Genomic DNA, 24,571 nt, shown 5'->3' on the forward strand with positions numbered 1-24,571 from the left:
CTGACTGTGTGGGTGATGTGCAAGCAGGAGCAGGTGGCAAGCTCTCTGAAAACAGGATTAAAGTGTAAAGGCCTATACAGCCTGGGAACCAGGGGAGCACCTGTGTTTTGTCCAATCGTCAGGTGGTTGGAAAGGAGCCCTGCCTGGTTCACTTTCATATTTGGGGAAGAATACAGAATCAGAAGTATATGGCCCTAGTCTTCAGACCACGTGAGATGTAGCTAAAAAGACATATTCCTGGGGCTGGCGTTGTGACATAGCAACTAAAGCTACCACCTGCAATGTCAGTATCCTATATGGTGCTGAGTTGTCTCCTAGCTGTTTCACTTAGATCCAGCTCCCTGATAATGATCTGAGAAAAGCAGCAAAAAATGGCCCAAGTGTTTGGGTCCCTACACTCATGTGGGAGACCCAAATGGAACCCCTGGATCCTGACTTCAATTTTATTGAGCCCTAACCATTGTAGCTTGTGCTGGCTTCCTGTTAGATTGTGTGGTTGTAGACATTATGCACAGTGCTGCACATCTGAAATACTACACTATTATTACTGCATAAACTTTAGTTTTAAGTACTTACAAAGCCCATTTAAAATCAGGAAATGTGGTTTAGAATCATTCCCACTCATTGTTTTCCGGTTGAATTGTTTTCTCTTTTCTCTTACACATATCCAAATCTCCCCAATGAAGATTCAACATCTTCCCTAACAGTTTGTGAGCTCCGGATTGCAAGAGGTATTCTGATTCCTGATATTCCATTTGCAAAGCATACTTTATATACTAAAGCAATATCTCCAGGAACCTGCACATCTGAGATTTTCTTTTAACCTTGGAGATTCTGTGAAACTAATTAAGCTTTTGGCGTAACTTTGCCCCACCCCCAGTTGCATTTGAGACACCATCCTGCTTCCCATCCTCATCAGTATCTCCTTCACCAGGATGGCTTCTGCACCTGTCTGTGTTTCACATTCTCCTCTCATAACTCTCCCCCTAGTGCTCAAACTTATTTTTCATGTGCTCCCTACAAATACATCACAGAAACCGATGCCACATTGACACTTGTGCACATGATGATGAATGGAGCCCCTGAGAGTGATGACAACACTCTCCTACATGCCTCATTCATTCTGGAGACCCTCAAGTCTCTCATCTGCCCATGCATGCACCGCTGTCACGCAGAGCCCCCCAGGTTGCTCATTACACTGATCTGCAAGATGATCCCCTCAATTCTATCTTGTGGTGTTTGTCTGAGGTCATAATAGCAGGGTATATTTATATCAAGCTATTCAGATTATAAAGGCTTTGTGGGGGGCTGGAGCTATGTACAGTTGATTAAGCAGCCACTTAAAATGCCAGCATCCCATATGAATGCCGGATGGAGCCCAGCTGCTCCACTTCCAATCTAGCCCTCTGTTAATACCTTGGCAAAGGAGCAGAGGACAGACCAATTGCTTGGGCCCCTTCACCTATGTGGGAGGGGAGAACTGGAACAAGCTTGTGATTCCTAGCTTCAGCCTGGCCCAGTCCAGTTCATTGCAACAATCTGGCCAGCTCTTTTTCTTTCTCTAATTCAGTCTTTCAAATTAGGGGGCACCCGTAAGTACATGCTTTGAAAAGTAAGGGCTTTGCAGGAATGATTTACATGACAGTTTTGCTGTGTGTAGTAGCATTGTGATGATCTTCCATTTTATAGATGATAAATTAAAGATTACAGTAGTTCTCAATCAAGGATGATTTGGCCGCAACGGGGGACTAGCAATGTCTAAAGACACTTCTAATTGTCGTAAGATGAATATGGCAATGTGCCTGGCACCTTATAGAAAGAAACCAGGGGTGCTATACAACAACCTTGGGACCTAGCATGTTATGGTGTTGTGTATGGATGATGGCATCCCATATAGTGCCAGTTTAAGTGCCATCTTTTTTGCTTCCAACCCAACTCCCTATAAAACATGTGGAAATCAGCGGAAGACGGGTTTGGGCCCCTTCCTGTCACATGGGATACCTAGATGGTTTCCCTGGCTCTTCCACCTTGTCCAATGCTGGCCATTGCAGCCATTGGGAAGTGAACCAGTGGATGGAAACATCCCCCCACTTCTTTCTCTTATCCATAACTCTCTCTGTAGATACCTCTTAAATAAATGAATAAATCTCTTTTAAAAAATTCTACCATATACAGGATATCTTCCAACAAAGAAAAAGTGAGTGAATTCATATATCAATAAGGTTGAGGAAACATTTGAAGGTCCTTAGTCTTGCTTACAGATCCAGGATTCTGAATCTAACACTGGATTCAACTCTAGACCATCTGTCACTCTTCTGTGATCCTGCTGTGACTGGTACCTGGGGGAATATAACATTCATATTTATTATGTGTCTGCAGAAACAGAACAGCACACTTCCTTCAGGAATTGGGAGTGAAGCTTTCTCTGGTCCTTACTTAGTGCCAACTTTGCATCCCCACCCTCTCTTGCAATGACCATCAGGGCTGCTCCAAAGCCCCTCTCCCCCGCAAAAAAAATTAGATTAAATAAATAGAGAACAACAAGGAAAGCTTAGTACCAAACAGGAAACATTTAGCCTGGACTCACATATACCTTACTAGGTAGGATAAAAACATAAGTTACTCCTCACTAAAGTATTGAAGATTTCTCTGTACACCCCTCCTAAAACTGTTCTGCACCTCCACTGTTGACATATGCCTTGTTAGAGTTATAAGCCAACATGGACTATCCCAAAATCCACCACGTTCAGTAAAAATTATGCTTTAACATTATAAACTACTAAATACAAAAAATGAAAACAGATGTGACAGCTGAATAGTACCCTAGAGCCATTTTAAGATGTATAGCAGCCAGTTGTATATAAACGAAAATTGAAATGCCAATGAAGTAATCACAGATGTGGTTAAGAACTTGCATTTTCTAACATATTGGTCACTCAATACCATGTCATTTAACTCCATAAGGTTGTAAACAGTTGTTGATGTTATGTTGTGGCTTTTAATTGGTCGGGATGATATTCTGCCAGCTCTGCCTTCAGACCAGAGATGGTCTCCCCAAGAAACAGTTGAATTTATCTGGACAACAAGATGCTGGATACTATGCAAAGTACATGCTTGCAATCAAAGAATTATGATTGGATTTGAACTGTAATACTGCAACAAAGTGGAGAAATCCACCATGGGGAGGGAGAGGGTACAGGGAGGGGTTGGGGGAATTCTTAAAGCCTATGAAACTGTGTTATAAAATCAAATGTAATAAAAAAAAAAAAAGACACTGGGCTGAGAACTTAAAAACTATGCAGTTGTGCAAAAATCTGACTTCTATGTCTTCCTCGTATTACTTTGGTGCTTTGGGCTCACTGCCTGAATATTTTTAAAATTCTAGAAAGAGCGTTGGAGAGCAGATACAAGAGTTTGCTAATTGGAAGGGAGTAGGACAGAAAAGGATGAGATGCTAAGAGAAGAGGGACAAACCTGCTGCTCCCAGGGTTTCTCGTGTAAAACATTTCTGGTGGATGTGAAGTAGTTGGTTTTTATACACTATCGGCAAAGTTGTTCTTTCTCCAGGGAGTTTCTTCAGTGGACATGTTCCTCACATATTCCTTGAATTCCACCTTAAAATAAGCTGATTATACTTACAGCCAGTTTCTCAGCGTGGAAAACTTTTGTTTAAGCAATGACACACTGCAGTTGGATCTTTTCCCCCTACATCTGGAAGCCACATGTCTGTTGCAGCTGCATAAAAGTCAGCCCAGCAGACCTAGGGTGATATTGTTTTGCCAAGAACCCAGGAGGCATGGACCTCTCTCTCTTGTGGGCACTTCTGCCCCTGATCACCACGGCCTGGGGCCAGTATGGTGACTATTATGGATACCCATACCAGCAATACCAAGACTACAGCGATGATGGGTGGGTGAATCTGAATCGCCAGGGCTTCAGCTACCAATGTCCACATGGGCAGGTGGTGGTGGCTGTGAGGAGCATCTTCAGCAAGAAGGAAGGCTCTGACAGACAGTGGAACTACGCCTGTATGCCCACACCCCAGAGCCTCGGGGAGCCCACGGAGTGCTGGTGGGAGGAGATCAACAGAGCTGGCATGGAATGGTAAGGAGCTGCCGCCACACTGGGGTTGGGGACATCTCAGTGTCCTGAGGGATGTTAGACTCTCAGGGAACAATAGGACCTAAAGCCAAGCCGGGGCATACGCAACCCCCTATTGGCTTGGCATTGCATGTTCTGGGTGGGGCAGAGCTGATGCAGAGGAAACAACATCAGAGGACAAATGTTGAGGCTCGGGGTTGTCTGCAGCAGATGGGCTGCTCTGGGGTTCTGCTCCTTCTGGATGCAGCTTGAATCTCAGTGGGACCTAGAGGATGATGTGCATCTGTGCAATGTTTATCAGACTGCAAAGCGATAAGTATAGAAATTGAGACTATTTAAGAAACTATAGTAATTTAACATTGCTGTGACAACCAAATGTCATTTTTATTTTGTAGCAATTTCTTTCTCCTGCTTTACACAGATGTGGGTACACAACAGTTTGGGGAAAGCAAACAGGCCCTCAGCACAGAAGTATGAGAAATATTGATTTAGAAGCAGTTCTTGGGGAGAAGAAGACAAAGCAATAGAAGCAGAAAGAAGTAGAATTGAACGATTCTCTGCTGACTTGTTAAAATGTGCCCTCTTCATTTTGAGACTTAAGATTCTTCTCTGTGCTGGAATTTAAAGTAGCTGCCACGACTGGAAACATTTCCTAAAAGTATTTAGACAGAACCCTGCCTTTGCCTGACTGCACTCTGCACTAGTTGGTGGCACACACTTGGTTGAGCTTACACTTCTGTTTGGAGTGTGATTTCTAAGAGGTCTCAGCCTCACAGCTGGCGCAGGAGTCCATCTCTGTAGCCTTTCACAGCTTGCCTGGTTTATTTACAGCAACCGGGATGGAACCTGGACTGCAGAGGCTTGGAGGAGAGAGTAAAGTGAAGCCTGGAAGAGGTAGCAAGCCCTGCTGCAGGTTGCTGCGTGTGCTATCTGTGCAGCCAGACACATGGGACTTTAAAGAAATCCAAGAGGCATTTGGTAGACTGGATGTTGGGAGTGATGAGGCTTAGGCTGAGGGTAACACAGTCAGAAATGTAAACAATGGCAGGAAGACCAAACAGAAAAAAATCCTGGTGGGTGGAAGAGCCAGAGCAGAGAGGTGGGGCCTCTAGACAACAATGCAGCTGTCTTGATTGAGTGTCTACCTTGAGCAGCCACTACGCTAAATCGTTTATTTGGATTAGTTCATGTCAAGCTGCGAACAAATTCACATTTTATAAAGAGAGGACCAGGGATTGAGATTAAATATTTCCTCCATTGGGAAATGGAGATTTGGTTCAAGAACCAGGCTTGGCTCCAACGAGTGGGTGTTAAGCAACCCGGACAGGTTTCTGAAAGCCTGCAGCCTTGACTCAATGTCAGCCCCCAGCTCAACAGCTGAGTCTATCCAGGCAACAGCCCCACATAGGCTAGATGTCTTTATCCTGGGAGAAGCTGGACTTTGCAAGAGCATGGCAGAAGCCTAGCTCTGAAGGGACTAGGGACGATATGATTTCATGACTGGGGGAAGGACTAAGCTAGCAGGGTCACATAGGCAATGAGGGGTAAGAGAGCTGAGATTATGGGTTGTTGGACAGCCTTTGATAAGTCATCCTCATCTATCCCTGCTGATTGAGGAAGCACACTCCCTGATCCCAAACTCCTCCAGACAGACAGCTGGCTCAAAGACCAGACACACTTGAGGAAAGTGCCCAAATACCCTCACACGCAGGTCCAGTGCCTAGAATTCAGGGTGGAAATGACCTAGTTCTCCCTCAAATTCCCACTTCTTCTTCATACCAGGGACCTCCATTCGGACAGAGGTCCCTTCCAGTATGTCTCAGTAGCATCACATTCAGCAATGATTTCTCCAGCTCTGAAGGAAGAGCCCCGACCTCTCAATCAGGACGCCCACATTTGGATCTGGTGAAAATGACATACAGAATGGCCTTAGCCCAGTCGCTTAGCTCCGTAGGCTTCCATTTTCCAAAATGAGAAATCAGAATGTGTGATCTCTGCAGGTGCCACAGAATTACAGTTCATTCTGAAGTTGTTCTTGGCTTTCTCATGCGTGCTATTATTCCTTGTTCCCCCCCGATATAAACAAGTGAAATCATGTTTAGTTTTATACTTGCCAATCAGTGGCTGATTCATCATGTACTCCCAAACTATCTGAAGGAAAGCGAAGCAGGAAAGGTGAAATGTCATGCTCTTGTTTGGCCCATGGGGAGTGAAATGAAAGACTGACAGGTCAGAGTCACTTCCGCTTTCTCTGCCTCTGCATCTTTGATGGGCAGCTTCGAGAAATTTCTCCTTTTCTGCTCTTCTGCCTCTCCTCCACTCCCAATGCATTCATAATCAGAGGATTGGGTAATCACAGCATGCCAAACTGTTTCTTTGCAATAGCATTCAGATGCCTGGGGACTGATACGAATTACCAGGAACGTGTTGTTTAGATGATTATGACTGAGTTCAGACTCTCATCTCGGGGGAAAAATCTGGAAGGAAAGAAATTGCTCATAGACTGGGGAGAAATTACATCTTCCCACTGGCTGCAAGTTCTTAATCTGTTCTGCAGGAGGAGTTGGTGATACTGTTGTACAGTTTGTCTGCCTTGTATAACAGGGTTTGTTTGAAGAGCGATAGGAAGGGAAGGACAGAAAATCCTGAACAGATATTGACAGCAGAGTTAGGATTAGCCAACAGAACCTGCTCATAGGGAACTCACTTTAGGAGGAGCTGCCATTTTGGCTGACTGTGTATGATGCTGCCGTTTGTCATAGCCTCTATGCTGAGACCCACATTTCAGCTACTTTATCTGCAGTGTGGATACTGGCCTCTGTGACTAACTGCTGCCAGAAGACTTTGCCTGGTTCCCCATGGCCTCTTACCATCTCAGGATACACCCATGTTATTCTTGGGAGATGTTCTCTAACTTGGGTTGGAAAAAAGCCAACATACAGTGGTCCTCTGTGGAGCAATAGGAAACTGGGCTATTCTATTGAGGCTAATCTATGTGTCATGTAATGGAAGTAGCATTGATCTTACAACGAGGTAGGCTTGACTCTAGCTCCTGGTTATGTCTTCTCTCAGCTTTGTGGCCTGGAGCATTCAGTTTTTTATTTGGGAAGAAAAAAAATGGATGCTCTTTTTATATGCTGCTAAAGGATGCTATTGTGACAGTGGAGAGCAGAAGAGATAAAAAAAAAATCTCAATCTAGAGCAAGCATCACAGTACGGTGTCATGGGACACTGGTGTCATCTACAACAACATTCTTATATCATATGTTAGGAATTAAAGCCAAGAAAAACAGGGAATTTGGCAAAACGATGAAGTCGTTACCAAAGTACAGGTTCTATATTGCTAACTCTCATTCATTCATTTATTCATTCACTGTTATATGCTTAATGTAACCAGCTTTGCCAGATTCTAGGAGTATTAAGATGAACTCAAAAGCGCTCTACCCTGGAGTGACTGTTGTTCTGTTCTCATTTAGTGTTCACAACAGGGAGAGAGGGAGACAGGCGTTAATTACTGTCTCCATGTACAGATGAGGAGATGGGGGGCTCCCATTCATGTCAGTGAATGTTAAAGGTAGAACTCAAACCAGTCTATCTGATGCCACTGAGCCACAGGTGGAATCACAATGTTATTTTTGGCCTTGAATGAAGTTGTAGCAAGTGCCGAGCTAAGAAAGACATCAAAAACCGTGGAAGAACTTCTAAGGGCAATAAGACAGAACAGGTTATGGCAGATCAGGGATTCTTGCCATCTATCCAATTAGGTCATTCTGCCAAGTACCAGGAATCAATTGTCTGGGGGAATTTGAGCTTTGGGGAAAAAAATGCTGGCTATACTTGCAAGAATAGCCAAAGCTCACTCCCCAGGGTGAAGGAGTTGCCAGACATAATGTTCCCAATCAATAATGTATTTCCACTGTGTTGGAATACTTTCCTCCATGTGGGGAGGTTTTGGAGGAGGGCCGGAATGGGGTTATTTGAGGTATCTTGAAGTTACAAAAGTCTGGTATCAGACTCTCAAAATGCAATCCCACTTACACCTTTGTGAAACTCCTGCTGACTGAGGAGATATAAGACCTACAAAGGCAATTCTCTAGAACTATGAGAATTAAATGCAATAATAGGGATATTTCAAAACATCTGTGGGAAAACGGGATCCAAAATAATTTGTTGGGGTGCAAAGAATTTTTAAACCCATGCTTACTTTTTATAGTACGTCTTTAGTGCATATATGGATAATAACTGTTGCAGGACCTTTATATATGTATACTGCTGACTGTATGTCCATAGCGAAATCACTTAACAACTCAATACCTGAATTTAGTTGCATGCAAAATGATGATGATGGCAGGAAGGTGAACGTACAAGTCAACCTCATACGATTGCTTTGATGATTCAATTGTCAATGCATACCTGGTGCCGAGCACAATGTTTGGCTCATGCTACGTCCCTGATAAAGATCATTCATGACTTCTATTACAACTGTTTTGTGCAAACTAAGGTTTGTGCATATGAGAACTATAGCAATGGTAGAAAATAAACCTGGGGCTGAAATCCAAGCTGCTTTGTTACAGCTTCTGAAACATACCGTTTTACTTTGAAGATGCATAATTCAGTCACAACTTCTAAATCTCAAACTTATATTATGCACATTTTAAAACACACTGAGGTAACATCGGATGTCCTGGTTAACAAACACTGTACTAACTGGCTTTGATGAATGGCTGTGCTCGAGCCTGCATGCCAGTAACTTTCTCTCAGCACATAAATATATCTTACAAGATCATCTGTATTTACTCAGAGGCCTTTAAGTGAGTTGTTGCCATCTGCATGCTTCCAAAACGAATAAGCAATGTGTGTTTGGAGAAGATGTTCTCCCTCTATGCTGTGCTCAGTCTTTTATGCAGGTCACTATCCAACAGGTCACTTGTGCCTCACTGTCAGAATCTGATAGACAAGCTAGCGGACTTAAACCCTGGATATGTATGGGAAGAGGATGTTGTTGTGTATCATGATAAGCCACCACTGTGACACCAGCATCCCTTACCAGAATGCCAATTCAGGCTCTCGCTGGTCCATTTCTGATCCAGCTCCCTCCTAATGCATTTTTGTAGGCAGTATTTGGCACCTGCCACCACATGGGCAATCCACGTGGAGTTCCTAATTCCTGGACTCAGCCTGTCCTAGCCTTGATCATGCAACCATTTGGAGAGTGAATTAGAGATGGGAAGATTTCTCTCTGTTTCACTTTCTCTCACTTCCTGTCTCTCCTTATAATTCTGCCTTCAAAGCAAATAAATACTTCTTTTTTTAAAAATACCTGGATGTGGAGAAGACAGCAGAAATCTTACATGGCTGCAGTCTGTATTCCACTCCACCCAGTTTAAAGAGATGTGGCCATCAGAGTGGCCGGAGGCTGAGTCGTATGTGCTGTGGTGTGTGCATTCAAATGTTCACCCCATGCGAACATGAGACTACTAGGGCACATGTTAGTGTGAAATTTGTGAAAACATCAGTACGAGTCAGAACCATCCAAGAAAGAACCTTTCGTTGGGAAAAAGAGCCCCCAGATTGTCTTTTATTTTCTGATGTCTTTTTTATTTTAGTCTCATTGTCCCACTGGGGAATTCAGTCCTCACATGGGCTCCAGTGTTAATATAAAGCAGTTTTTAGAAACCAAAATGTAGCTTCCCTTTGCGTTAAATTCAAGCTATGTATGGTCATAGTAAAATAACAACTGTGATTTCTTTTGCCTTTTAAGTACATACTTTTTGCCAGGCTCTACGCTAAGCATGTGATATGTAGCATCTTCACGTAATACAGTCAGGGTGGGAATTATCATTCCCATTTGTTTAAAGTGGGTATCTGCAGAAAGTGTGAGTTTAAAGGAATCAGTATGTCCTGACTTAAAAGAGAAATCTAGTACTTTAAAAAAACCCTGGATAAGGCAAACTTGCCCCATGTGGCCATATCTTTGCTCCTTGCCACCTCACTGTCCTAGTCTCCCCCACCTGATCCTATTTCTGTGCCTGTCTGTCTTTGTCTGCCACTTGTCTCCAGTATCAGTGTTATCAAGTGCTCCCTGCTTACCAAGTGCTCCCTTCGACAGCAATATACATATCTGCTTATCAGTACCAGTCCTCTAGAACATGATTCTAGATCACAGATAGCTCCAAGCATAAAGTGAATTCTAGTGAATAATTACAGAAATACAATGGACACTGTAAAATCCTGCCGGCCATGTTACAAACACCTAATAACATCTCCACATGCTATACTGAGGAAGACAAAATTAATGCAAATCATAGTCTTGCTCTGCAAGATTGAAATACTTTAGGTAAAGTGTAAGACCTTGTCAAGCTTGCGACAGAGGAGAAGAAATTTGGGAGAGATGAGAGGCTGTGCCGCCTAGTCTCTGCAATGCTGGTGATGATAAGGAACTAATCCCCTAGTCCATCTGGGGTAGGGTTGTAGACTGGCTAGTGTAATGGCCTTTGGAATACATCAGTGTATTTGCAGAGGTGGAGGAAAAACCCAGTACAACCAACCCATCTATTTTTGTGTGTGTGATTTTGAGAGCTTTTTGGTGAAGATAATACTGCTCCCCTTCCTTCTGTTCCATACTTGAATCATCCTCACCCCTAAATTGCTAGAAGTTTGAACCAAGACCAACAGGGATTAGAAGGAGAGATTGAAACTCTACAGAGGAGTTCACAGACAAAAGCAATTCTGATCTCAGTACATTCTGCCTGTCCAGTGGCTCTGAACTTGATGAATACGGACGGTGGAGAGAAAACCTGAGCAGAGCTGATGGACAATCTTAAAGTGATTTTCTTGTTTCCTGAGAGCTCATGAACATAAACTTTGGCCTCAATCACATCTGAGGTTTGGACCATTGCTCTTTTAATTGCCTTCTGAGCCAAATATTTTGCAAGCCTTATCAGCTGAATCCTTGCAGTGTCTTTCTGGTGAGGCTGCCCAAAGCCCCTGAAAGTCACACTAGAGGACAGATCAGCAGATGACTCATCCAGGGCTCCTTCCCTCCGCATCCTGCTAACCCTGTGTTTCACCATGTGCTGGAGACCAGCTCCAGCTGACTGAGAGCTTGCAAAGGATGCATGGATTGGTGAGATGATAGGAAGAGATAAGAAACAGACCACTTTGGCTTGATGCTCATAATGGACAACTCAGAAAAGTTGCCTTCTTTATTTATACACAAATCGTCACAAGCTTTTGCACAACATCCAATTGTTTCATTTTCACTTCATTGTTAAGAGAATACAAAAAACAATCCTAGGGAAAATATTTTCAACAAACCATTACTCATTGAAACCTGCACTCACCTGGCTGAAGCCAGGAACTCCACGGTTGGCGGCGCATGTGGTTACATAGTGACAAGTGGTTTACTTATACTCAAAATCAGTTTTTACTAAACACAATCAAACCAATATTGCCTTAAATATTAAGAGTACAGAATTAAAAGATCATAAATGAAAGGAATTTATAAAAGCATATAACATAGATTCTTTGCTAATTCTTATAATCAAATCATGCGTTAATTACCGTCACCTTCACCTAGTGCTGAGTCAATTGTTTTTTGTTCTTTTGTTAAAGGGCAGTGAAAGGGATCAAGGCAATTCAGCTAATCTACAAACAGAGGGCCTTTACAAGAAACTTTCTTTCATCTATATAAGCTGTTTTCCTTCCCTAAATATAAGTGCCAATATAAGATAAAGATTTTTAAACCATTTTGAGGGGGTTCACATCTATTTCCTTATAAAAGATGCCCCATATACTTTTGCTTTTTGTGGTAAGAAACTAAAATGTGTCATATCATGTGTTGTAACAGTTCAAGGTGTATGGTAAACAAACTCTTTGTACCTCCATGATTGCCATCTGTTGCAAGATGTTATCAAGCCATTTCTTAAGGAAAACATTACTTATACTAGGGCAAACTTCAGGACAAAAGTGGGCACATAACAGGATGTTTGGAAACATAGTGGGCTCAATTGTACTATTGTATACTTTTAACTGTGTGTCATTGCCTTACCATTACTAAAGGTGTTTTTATCATAACATGATTGATCAATTTGAGGTGTCATACCAGTTACAGGAATCACTTCACATTAACAAAAAAACAACAACACCCTCAGGAGAATTCTATGAAGCATCAGAGAGGTGATTGAGTGTCCATACAATGGGTGAGGCAGCAATGAGGTGACCAGAGACATTCTGCTGGGCCTTGCCTCACAGCTAGAAACTCCTCACAGCCTTGCTAACTGAGGAGTGGTGCTCATCACATACCCAAGCCATCTAACCCAAGTGCACGGTTCCCCACAACCATGTAGATCCAGAAGGCTTTCTGCTTTGCTTTTTCATATGGCCTGTCTCTCAGGATGCCTATAGAAGGTATTGTTGCCAGTGGAGGAGCAATTGACTGGGATTTTTCTTCTAGAAATTGTCTAGTGTCAGGTGGAGCAGTGCTATCACCACACCACCCCCAGTTCATAACACAAGAATTGAGCCTCAGCCTTTGAACATGTCTGTGGAGATGGGTAGAAGAAAGACACTTTCGGAAGCTGGGTGGCTCTGTGCATTTACTCCAAGGGAATGTTCCCTGGAGTCAATACCAATGAATCAGCTAGAAACACGTCACTTTTACCAGGAAAGTTACAGCCTCAGGTTTATACTGTCTTCTGCAAACTATGCAACAACAGCAAGCTGGTGCTGCAGAGTCCAAAATCACTATTTCTTTTTAAACTGAGTTTAAGTAAACTCAATAACTCTTCTAGTCTACCCCATTCAGAGGCTCCCGGTCATATCTCCTCTCTCATCCTTGATTCCTGTGTGATAAATCTTACAGTTGTGGGCCAATAGTTAGGTGAGACCTGTTAATTAATGCACTTTTATAAAGGTGTTTAAGAGAAGAAGATGCATAGAGGAGATGAAAGCCCAAAGCTATATTCACCTCGTGCTCTCTTATCTGAGCAGTCTGGCTCCTAAGGGAGAGCGGGAAGATGAATCATGCCTTCCCAAGTTCATGGAAACTATGGATGAAGTTTCAGGATCTTTCATGGATTTTCAGTGATGGGCACTTGAGAGTCAGTTCTGCTTCTGATCCTGTGACATTATCCCAGTTAGTCACTAGCTGATTTATTTTTCCTTTTAAACATTTTTGAGACAACAGTGTCAGGCGCTGATGGGAATGTAACATGAAGATTAAATGATATCTTTCCTCAAGGACTTTATCAGGGAGCAGGGAATAACAATGCCCATCTCTGCTGCAAAGTGCATAGTGCACTAGTAAAACAATCAACTCCAGGGGAACTGAAGTAACAGCTCAGGGGGCAGACAGCCTGGGAGCCAAGGAGCTGTTTTCACACTCTACTGATGATGAATGTGTACATAAAGTGAGAGCATAATGCATCAATAAATCATTTATTCTTGCATTGAACAATAGTATTCTCAACAATGCTCATTTTCTTATTTGGTCATCGCAACAGTTTTAATTAATATGCTTTTTTTTTTACTTAGTAGTTTTCATTCGAATGCCCATAACTAATAATTTAGCTTGCTTATTTATTTAGCCCATTTTTTAGGCCAGGAAGCAAAGACCAGGAAGGGCCATGAATCCTGTCAGAATAACACACCTATGAGCAGTGGTGCACCAGTCGAGCAACACAGCCCACGCTTAGGTGTGTGAAGATATACCTCTATAAAGAGCAATCCTGGGGCCTGACGCGGTGGCGCAGTGGTTAAGGTCCTCGCCTTGCACGCCCGGGTTCCCATATGAGTGCCAGTTCTAATCCCGGCAGCCCCGCTTCCCATCCAGCTCCCTGCCTGTGGCCTGGGAAAGCAGTCGAGGATGGCCCAAAACTTTGGGACCCTGCACCTGCGTGGGAGACCCGGAAGAAGTTCCTGGATCCTGGCTTCGGATCAGCATAGCACTGGTCGTTGCACTCACTTGGGGAGTGAATCGTCGAACGGAAGATCTTCCTCTCTGTCTCTCCTCTCTGTTTATCTGCCTTTCCAATAAAAAATAAAACAAATCTTTAAAAAAAAAAAAAGAGCAATTCTGCAAATAGTTTTTTTCATACCACCAAACTTCCAAGTATTTTCTTTGCACCAAAATGTTATGGAAACCAAACTGACCCTCAAGGCAAACAGTGGGGTTAAATTATCCAATATTCACCATATGTGCTTCAGCTCTAACAATCTGTAGATTGCAGTAATTCTCTGGGTGCCTTGGTATCTGAGGTGGCACCTGAGAAAACAGCACTCATACTTATTCAGGACTGTAGGGTCAGCTGGCGGGCCGACAGTAGATGGGGAATTTATGGAACTTGACTTGTCTTCAGAATTGTTACTCCATCAAACAACTTATTTCCCTGAATTTATTTTTTACTTAACGGATCTTAACACCAATGCAACTCTGCCCTCTCTAGGGATCTGGGTACACAAGACAGATCAAAACAAAAGAATAACACAAGAGGACATCAAAAAGTTCATGAAAAATAAAATTGAAGTTAAGATTATTTTGTTACCAAAAGATTTGAAATGTGCATGTAACTTTTTCATAATATACACTTTCATCAACTTTTTGGAGACTCTCTGCATGTATGGACTTCAAAAACTTTTGCACCAAAATAAGTCTAAGTTTTAAGTCGATTCTGAAATAACTTTCTGAAGTCTTCCACGTATCAATTGGAAACCCCACTCATTTTAGCTCTGGAAGGGCTCTATTTTATGGTAAGAGAGATCTGGGGATAGAAAATTCAAACTGATTTGCATGGTTGACCAGTTCCAAGCCCATTTCTCAGCACATCAGTAAAGTGACACAGAGTAGCAGCACAGTATAAGTTGCTGCATGGATAAGGGAATAAACAAATGCGTATTTGAACATACGAGCGAAAAAATGAATGAAAAGGACGGATGGTTTCCAACAAGAGCTGAGCAAGAGACTTTAGTATCTAGTTTTATCGGATCAACAAATGTATTTCTCATCATAAGAAAATGCAAAATCAAATCCCATTGCTGACAATGTTATGGCTTATTTTGCCAACATGCTCTCTATCGGTAGCCTGCACTGTTATTCTTACCTAATGTCATTATTCTTCCCTTATCTGTTACCTTTTCTGGAAACTTATCTCTACTCAAAAAATGAGGTTATACTCCAGCAGTTATCAGGCTGTGCTGTATTGACAGCTGCTTGCCCTGCTGACTTAGAACGGTGATTGACTCAATGGACATAGCAGGAAGGGCTTGCACCGTGCTTAAATACATTATCCAAAGAGGTTGGAAACTTAATCTCCAAGTCCATATAGAAAGAGTTTCTGGAGGCAGAGCCTTACACTGGTGATAAGAATGGGAAGGGTTTCATGAGAATGAGGGAGGGCTTCATGATATCACGCTCAACTTCATAAGAAGAGGAAGAGCCTTGAGCTGGCACACTTGGCGGTCTAATCATGTGATGCACTTGGCCAAGTTACTATCAGCAAGAAAGCCCTTACCAGATGCTAAGCCAGTACCAGGGATGTGCTCTTGGAATCCCCAACTCCTGAACCTTTTGTTCTTTATACATTAGCCAGTCTGTGGTATTCAGCTTCAGCAACCAGAAATGGCCTGAGCTTATGAGCAAACTTGCCACACAAAGTGGGAGTCTACTGTGAACAGGAAGAGAACTGCATCCTTGCCCATCTACAAGGGGGCATCCACAAGGCACCGAAGGCACCATGGGGCTTGGGACAGAAACGGGCGAAGTGTATTGGAAGTTGACCAAAGGATGAAATGATAGCACTGCTCTGGGCCAATGTTTAGCTAGTAAGATGCTGTGAAGAGAAACAGGGCTTATTGCTAAGCCAGCAGCACAGTTGAATGGAAAATTCAACTGTGAAAATTTTTTCTTGGTTATGGACTGGAGCAGAGGGGTACTGTATTTGAAGAATTGGGACTAAACAGGATGGGAAAGGCCCCTTTGGAGGAGGTTTGGGTGCAGTTGATCTGTTGTAACTCTAAGTAGAGCCTCCAAATGCCAGGACCCTCAGTAAGCGCTGAGGACAGTGAGCCAATTCCCTCCTCACCCTGACTGCATGGAGCTTGTGGTCTAGAGGGTGGCAGAAAGATCCCTGGAGCAGCTGTGAGCACCAGAGTGGCCCTGACAAATCAGTGCTCCGTTTGGGGTTCACATGCTGTGTGGGGGTGGAGGGGATCATCACACATTTCTGTGACTCCATTCTTAAGCAGAAAAAAATGTATATTTGAACTTCACCAGTTTGTTGTGCTTTACCTTAAAGCTGCGTAAAAACAAATCACATTATCTTTTGTTTTGAATGATCTGAAGAGTGCAATCCTGTGTTGCAAAGCTCTCAGGATAAAAGTTGACATTCTATCCACCTAACTAAACCTCCACAGCAGTGTATCAGGGATGCTGTTCCCAAATTTCCTTCAGTTGAAAGATTCTTGCCAATTGAATTTTAATATGATTAAATGGCATTTCTATCATTATAATTGTGTCTTTATTATTTATATGAAAATGGGATAATTTGTCAGGAATCTAGGTCAATGAAGAAACATGTGACCATGACAGATGGGGTCTTGGGATGGCATCCACTTATGTACCATTGACCTCTGGTTCATGAAGGTTATTCTTTTCTCTGTAGGTACCAGACATGTTCCAACAATGGCCTGGTGGCAGGATTCCAGAGCCGCTATTTCGAGTCAGTGCTGGATCGTGAGTGGCAATTCTATTGCTGTCGCTACAGCAAGAGGTGTCCATATTCCTGCTGGTGAGTGGAGGGTCACATCTGACTGCTTGTGACTCCTGGAACTGAGAAAGGAGGCTATGGGAGGCTCTGGCTTCAGATAAGCTTGTTGTGTCCAACATATTGGATTCCAGTATAAAACAACTAATATGCACAGTTCTCTCTCTCCCATTCTCTCTCTCTCTCTCTCTACACACACACACACTCACGCAGATATGAAGTGTACAAGGGAGATTAGCATACAAGGAAGTAAAGGTACTATAGAGAATGAGTCTTTATTCTGGAATTATAACAGGACTCCCAATGACACATATAAATATACCTTTACATTGTGATACTGTTTCCTAACCTTTCCTATGTCATAATGTAGTTAACACCAGAAAGTTAAACTTGTAACTGTGCACTGAATTGCTAGGCTTTTGTGAGAACATGGAGACAAATAGTGGGAAGGGCAACGGGGAGGGAAGAAGAGTCGGGAATAAACTCCAATGCCTATAAAACACACACACTGGAAGTACAGCAGCTGGTACATAGAAGAGAATGGATGAGGGGATGAATGAGTTACAGGAATGTTCACATTGGGAGGGGCCTCATAACTGATCCAATCCAATGTTCCTAACCCTTTGTCATGTCAGAAAAGGATCCAGACCCATAGAGTAGAGCCATGACTGGCGGAAAGTCACCCAGCTGCAGCATAGGAATGTCAGATCCTGAGCTGACACCCTCTGACTCTGAGCCAGGGCTTTGTTCCCATCTATGGTACACGTCACATCAAAGGCCGCAGCACTTATTTGGAAGCCTGTTTCCTCGTAGCTCCTCCTTAAGAAACAACCCTGTCATTGATCAGAGTCTAGTATAGAGTTACAGGCAGAAAAAAAATTAAAACTGCTATTTTCTGAATTACTTTATAGTTACAGCCCCTGATAATTTGTTCCCTCCCATAATCCCTGGGTGCATTGCAAAAGTTCCTGACCTGGATCTCCAACAGAATGGAGAAGTATGTATACATTTGTGTCCCTGTCAACGTACACTTGGTGCTGATAACAGAGCATGTTCTGAGTTCTTTCATCTGCAATCCAATCAAGCACGTCTGTCTCAGCAGAAGGATCCTGAAGTGTCACATTTCAAGTTTACTTCCTCAACTGATTTATCTCCCAGCAATCTGTTCTATGGAAAAACTGGTTATGCATAAAGAGAGGTTATGCCTCTCTTCAGTCAGACGTCAAGGACGTGCAGAAGCCCAAGTGGGCACTGTGTCTCTAGAGACACCAGTTCCAAAGCTTAATGTTTTAGGGAAAATAAACAGTAAACTCAGAGCTCTACATTAACCAGCACCTATAGGTGTGTGATTAGACCAGGAAATCCCCACCCCCACTCTCCAAAACCACAAAGCAGTTCTTACTCCACCACAGCCGGAGAGCAGGCACGAATAGGGTTGATGATAGCGTGTGGCAGCTCCTGAATCACACACCTGAGGATTCGTGGAAGGAGAGTTGGTGTGTGCCACATAAATTTGAATTCAAGTTTCTTTTCTTTTTTTTTTAAAGATTTATTTATTTACTTTTACAGAGAAAAGCAGAGACAAAGATCTTTCATCCATTGGTTCACTGCCCAAATGATCACAACAGCCAGATGTGAAGCCATGAGACTCTTTCAGGTCTCCTATGCAAATCCAGGGTCACAGACTTTGGGCCATCCTCTGCTGCTTCCCCAGACCATAGAAGAGAGGTGGATGGGAAGCAGAGTAGCCCGGACATGAATTGGGACCTATATGGGATACCAGCACTTGCAGGCAAAGGCTTAAGCCAGTTGAGCCATCACACCAGTCCCGAGTTCTAATTTCTGTACTGGAGCCTCTTGACTCTCTCTGCCCTCCTTTTTCTCCCTTCCACACTCTATTATTTTAATCATACATGTTACTTATTTGAAAAGCAGAAGACAGGCTGGGGCAGGGGAGAGACAGACAGAAAGGGAGGTCTTGCATCTGCTGATTTATTCTCCAAATGGCACAATAGCAAGGGCTGGATGAGGCCAAAGCCAGCATTCCACTGCTCAGTGCCAGTCTCCAACATGGGTGGGAATGAAGCAGATGTGGGTCTCTGTTGCTAGGCGCTCAGCCTCATTACTGTGAGGATATAAAAAATGGTGAGTCAACATTGAAGCCAACTTTAATGATGACAGGGCCCTCTACACTGTAACTGCGCTGTCTCTATTTAATCATTTTACTTCTTTAGTAGCCTCAAGTATCTCACTTAAAATGACGGTCTCTTCTTATGGGTCTCCAAAATATTTAAGAATTGATGAAAACAAGTGATTTTGCCTTCGGGGTAAATGCATTGAAATTTGTTTATACAACATTATGGAGAATTTCAGGAATTTTCCAGCTCTCCACAGACCTTTCCTGGATGTAAGATTCCTGCATTGCAAGCTGAAACTCCCAGCACTTAAAGACCTTTAATCCTCACATGTTTCTTAATTCCAACGGTGCTTTTGCACAAAGCAGTCCAGATACTGCAACTGCCTCCAAACTGCGATTAAAATATCTGAAGATAGGTTGGCCCGAAGAGAAGGGAAACAAAGCAGGAGTCAGCCCTGTGACGTGAGACGCGTGGCCTTCCCAGATCTCTTCTCCACTCTGACAGATAGGACAACACCACCTACCAGCAATTCAGTCTCCGTGGTTTTTAAGGGTTCAAATTCAGCTGAAATGTAAATAAACTGTCAGAAAGAGCAAACACATGCAATTAATTCATGTACCACCATAGCAAGGCTTCCCCGTGGTCAGGCTCCAAGGGTGCACATCAGGATTAGAGGTGCCCTGGGTGGCCACCTAGAATGTGTTCAGGCGCAGGAGAGGAAGTGGACATGGAGAAAGCAGCCATGAATTGGTTTCAGTGGTGAGGATGGAGAGAATGACCATACCTGGGCACCTGTGGCCCCAACCAAGGGTGGCCTGTCCCCCTGCCCTCCGAAAGTCCCTGTGACAGTACTTTCTCTGCCTATTGACTACTTCTGAGTACTGTCTTTTCCTGGAGTGTCTGTAGGATAGAGGGACTCATTGGTCAAAATATTTTTAGGGTCCATAGTAGTGTTATAAACATGAAGTTTTCTTGACCATTGTGGAGAGAACGTTCAAGAGATGACTCGACATGGTATGCAAATAAAGTGAAGTGATCCAGAAAATAGCATTTTCTTACCTCCTTAAAAAATTGGAGGGGTGGAGGGAGGCGATGAGATGGCTCAATTGACTAACACTCCACTTGCAAGCGTCAATTTGTGTCCTGGCTGCTCCACGTCCCACCCAGTTCCCCAGTTATGGAGTAGAAAAGCAGTAGAGGATAGCCCAAAGCCTTGGACCCTTCACCTGCATGAGTGACCCAGATGAAGCGCCTGGTTCCTGGCTTTAGATTAGGTCAACTCTAGCCATTGTGATCATTTAGGGAGTGAACAAGCAGATGGAAGATATTTTTGCATTTCTCCTCTCTGTACATCTGCCTTTTCAATAAAAGTAAATAAGTCTGGAAAAAAAATATGTTTTTAGTTTCCTTCCCACATCTGTTCTAGTATATAAGCTCTACATAAATACAAATCATTGTACTGATGTGTACCAAGCCTGTTTTTTCAGATTTCATTTTATTTATTTGAAAGGCAAGATGACAGAAAAAGAGGAAGAGGACAAAGACAGCTTTAAGCTGTTGATTTGCTCTCCAAACGGCCACAATGACCAGAACCGGATAAGGCAGGAAGGAAGCAGAATAGTCAGGGTTTGAATTTGACATCTGATGTGGCATGCTGGCATCACAGCAAAGGCTTAATTCACTGTGTCACTCACTGATTTCTGTTCCAAGCCTTTAAATAATGTCAAGCACACACTAACATTTGTTGGATGAATAAGTGAGTAAGTATTCACTTAACTCCCCTGTTTTGCTGTGATACTTCAATGAGATGTTTATACCGCAAACCGCTGTTGTATATGATCACATGAAACTAGCTCACCTTCCAAGCTGGAGGAGAGACCCAGCATCTGCTTTCAAAGGCAGAGATATGCTAGGTGTCAGATCATCCTGCAGGGAGTAGAACGTGTTTGTTTATTTGTTTGTTTGTTTGTTTGTTTTAAGGATTTATTTATTTATTACAAAGTCAGATATACAGAGAGGAGGAGAGACAGAGAGGAAGATCTTTCATCCAATGATTCACTCACAACTGCCAATGCTATGCCAATCTGAAGCCAGGATCCAGGAACTTCTTCCAGGTATCCCACACGGGTGCAGGGTCCCAAAGCTTTGGGCTGTCCTCGACTGCTTTCCCAGGCCACAAGCAGGGAACTGGATGGGAAGTGGAGCTGCCGGGATTAGAACCGGTGCCCATATGGGATCCCGGGGGCACGTTCAAGGCGAGGACTTTAGCTGCTAGGCCACGCCGCTGGGCCTGGGAGCAGAACTTACAACTGGAAATGTTTCTGCCGAGGAAGGACCATGTCTAGGTGGACAGTCAACTGGGAGACACTGAAGTATCCTTCCCCTAGCAGAGAAGGAACGAGCCATTGCATTCCTCTTCACAACAAGGCCCAAAGTAGCCTTCAAAATGAATGGGAGAGTCTGCCCTGTCTGGAGCCAGGTGGTCATGGCCACTTCCCAAAGAGAACAACAGGGAGTTATCTCAGGTTCAAGGCTTTGGCTATCTGTCATGCAAGAAACTGGTGTTTTAAAAGCTCTCACATGGCAGAGGTGGGGAGTGAGTGGAAATAAGGGTGAGATAAAGGGGAAAACATCTGAATCTTCCTTGAATCCACATAGCCCATGGATTCCTATATTTGTCTTTGAGCATTGCTGCCTGAAGTTTCTCATTGTGGTTTTGAGGCTGGGGTTTGAAAAGGACAGGTCTTTGTTTCTCAAATCCCACTGGTGGGCTAAGTATACCTCAGTGTTCCTGAGGCCTCGTGGAGGCTGGTTCAAGGCTTCACAGGCCACAAGCTAGGTAACCTAATGTCGCAGGTGGATTCAAAGGGCAGGGTTATCACACTCCTCGCATTGTTGGGTTTCTTCTCTCACACTTTAGAAATTGCTTTTAAGATGATCAGTATAGCGCCACAGCACATTATTTACCACTTAGGACACGGGTATCCCATATGAGTGCCAGTTCATGACCAGGCTGCTACCTTCCTATCCAGCTCCCTGCTAACACACGTGCAAAGGCAACGGAAAATGACCCAAGTATTTGGACCCTTCTACCCATGTGAGAGACCAGAGTAGGAATCCGGGTCACTGGTTTCATCCTGACTCAGCCCCAGCCATTGCAACTATTTGGAGAGTAACCCAGCAGATGGAAAAATTTCTTTCTCTCTCTCCATGTCTCCCTCTCGCCTTTTGAAATACATAAAATACATCTTTAACAGAAACATAACTTGGCGGCGCAAGTGGTTAAGGTCCTCGCCTTGCACGCCCGGGATCCCATATGGGCGCCGGTTCTAATCCCGGCAGCCCCGCTTCCCTTCCAGCTCCCTGCTTGTGGCCTGGGAAAGCAGTCGAGGACGGCCCAAAGCTTTGGGACCTGCACCTGTGTGGGAGACCCGGAAGAGGCTCCTGGCTTCGGATCAGCATAGCATCGGCCGTTGCACTCACTTGGGGAGTGAATCATCGAACGGAAGATCTTCCTCTCTGTCTCTCCTCTCTGTATATCTGCCTTTCCAATAAAAATAATAAAATAAATCTTTTTTAAAAAATTTGATTTTAAAAAAAAACATAACTTACTTTATAGATCCCACAAATTCAGATCACCAACCAAGATTCCGAGAAATTAATGAGTATGAGAATATAAACACATGTACGAAAACGAAGTGCCATGATGATAGAATGACACAGGTGGATGTTTTTCTTCAGTGTTTGGAGACACTTGTATTTCAGCTTGGTCTCTGCTGCCTTGGTCTGCAACCATTCCCACCCCATCCTTTCCTCTCTTCAACTCACCACGCAGACTTGTCACGTCTCCTGGGAGAACCAGAAGGTACAGGAAAGAGGAGAGGGTTGCTCAGACATGGCAGTCAGTTTGGAAGCGAGTCCTCCCAAGGTGTAGCTCATCTTGCCTGGCTGTATTTCTGAGAACATGGTGTTAGAGCTGAGTGTTTTCAGGGTTGCCAAAGAAAATGGTCCTTTTCTTAAGAAAATCTTAGAGAAACAGCAAAGCAAGATTGCAGTACGCCTCTTCGTACCCTATGCATGAGTCATTATCCCATCGGTGTGTCTAGACATTTTAGTGACGTCTTTAAATTACTTGAGTCATGACATTACAGTATATATTTTCCCAAACTGAAAGAGGCCTCCGGGGGTATAAATTAGGTCCTCTTCTTTCAGCAACCCAGCATATTGGCCCAACAGAATCTTACACAGCCTTAAGAATGAAAACAATGGTGAAACCTTCTATTGACATGATGTCTTTTATAGTGGATGATAACTTCCTTCCTCCTTTTAACAGCTTTACCGAGAGAGATGAGAATAATTTTCCCAAACCTATCAAGGAAGTGCTGATAACCCCCTGTTTGAAATGTTCTCTCGTAACTTTTAACCAGCTTGAGTTACCTCCCCGGGAAATGGACCCATGGGGTTGGGGCCCACATTTTTCCTGACTTGCTTTGAAAAAAACTGTGCAACCTAACACGGTTGTGCATTAGCTATGTGAGTGTCTAGCGTCTCTGGGCTGGTGAGCTTTTGGGGGACTCGGAAATAACAGCACTCAGGACTGGAGAAGAACGCGTCATCCTACCCACTCCCAGATGAGTGTGCGTTTTGTTGACTTGGTGGGAGCCTTGCTCTCTGTGCAGTTGCTCCTGGAACATGACAGCCTCTTTGAACGCTGGAGAGAGAGCAAATTCCTGTTGCATGCGGTCATGCCGTTACTCAACTGGACTGGTGGAATCAGTCCATTTTATGCATAATTATTTATAGATGAGAATTCAAATTCTGAGCCCAATGGCCGCATGCCACAAACACATCACTGAAACAGTCATGACCCTTCAGAGACTGTTAGTAATAGTTCCTTGCTCTCCAAACATCTCGAAGCCTGCGAGCCGTGTCCCAGAAGCTCTCCCATTTGAGAGGAAACTGTGTCTGAAACTATTGTTTCTAAACTGAGTAATTCCCTCCTTCTGCAAACACTTCTCCTGGCCCAGGGTCTTTTTTGTATGTTCAACAATGTACTTTCATTTAAGTGAATCAGGAATCTACCTAGAAGCTGTTTATTTTCTGCCAATCCTGAGATTTAATGGCCCTCAGACCCTGGGTTCTATTTAACTTCTGGATAGTCCTAGTCAACAACAATAATGATCAAACTGATTAGTGGGAACATTCTCTTTAAGGCTAATCATTAACTCCTCTCCTCATCACCCAGCTTTTAATACAGCACCACTCCCTGTAATTGTAACAAGGTGGTATGTTAAGGACAGGAATGACGGGACAGGCCACTGCGTTGTAGTGTGACCAGGTCTTCCTGCCACATTAGCCCAGAGCCCTGATGAAGAGCGTGGCTTCTAGGCTGGCTCCTCTGAGCAAGTTGGAAGCAGTTATTACCCAGATGGATGCATCTACATTTCAGTGACAGAGTACTGGATGTCATATTTTAAAGGCATTTGTATGGACTTTAGATGACTCTGCACTAAACTAACTAACTTGCACTGTGTTTTGTACAAAGTGTTCAAATCTGGCATAAATAGCCCT

The 24,571-nt window shown here is 43.5% G+C and overlaps 1 protein-coding gene across 1 annotated transcript in view; it reads left to right on the forward strand.

Annotated features, from left to right (window-relative positions):
- The first annotated feature begins 3,707 nt into the window (after nt 1–3,707).
- The window catches only part of DPT (dermatopontin), a 30,608-nt gene continuing 9,744 nt past the window's right edge, over nt 3,708–24,571 (forward strand). The window contains exons 1-2 of the mRNA XM_040987534.1: nt 3,708–4,104; nt 16,761–16,886. Of these exons, the coding sequence (XP_040843468.1) occupies nt 3,797–4,104; nt 16,761–16,886 (434 nt within the window). The 5' untranslated portion in view covers nt 3,708–3,796. The remainder of the gene's footprint in view (nt 4,105–16,760; nt 16,887–24,571) is intronic.

This window comes from Ochotona curzoniae, unplaced genomic scaffold, assembly GCF_017591425.1.
Source record: "Ochotona curzoniae isolate NIBS_2020 unplaced genomic scaffold, NIBS_Ocur_1.0 contig_4754, whole genome shotgun sequence".
NCBI classification, from domain to species: Eukaryota; Metazoa; Chordata; class Mammalia; order Lagomorpha; family Ochotonidae; genus Ochotona; species Ochotona curzoniae.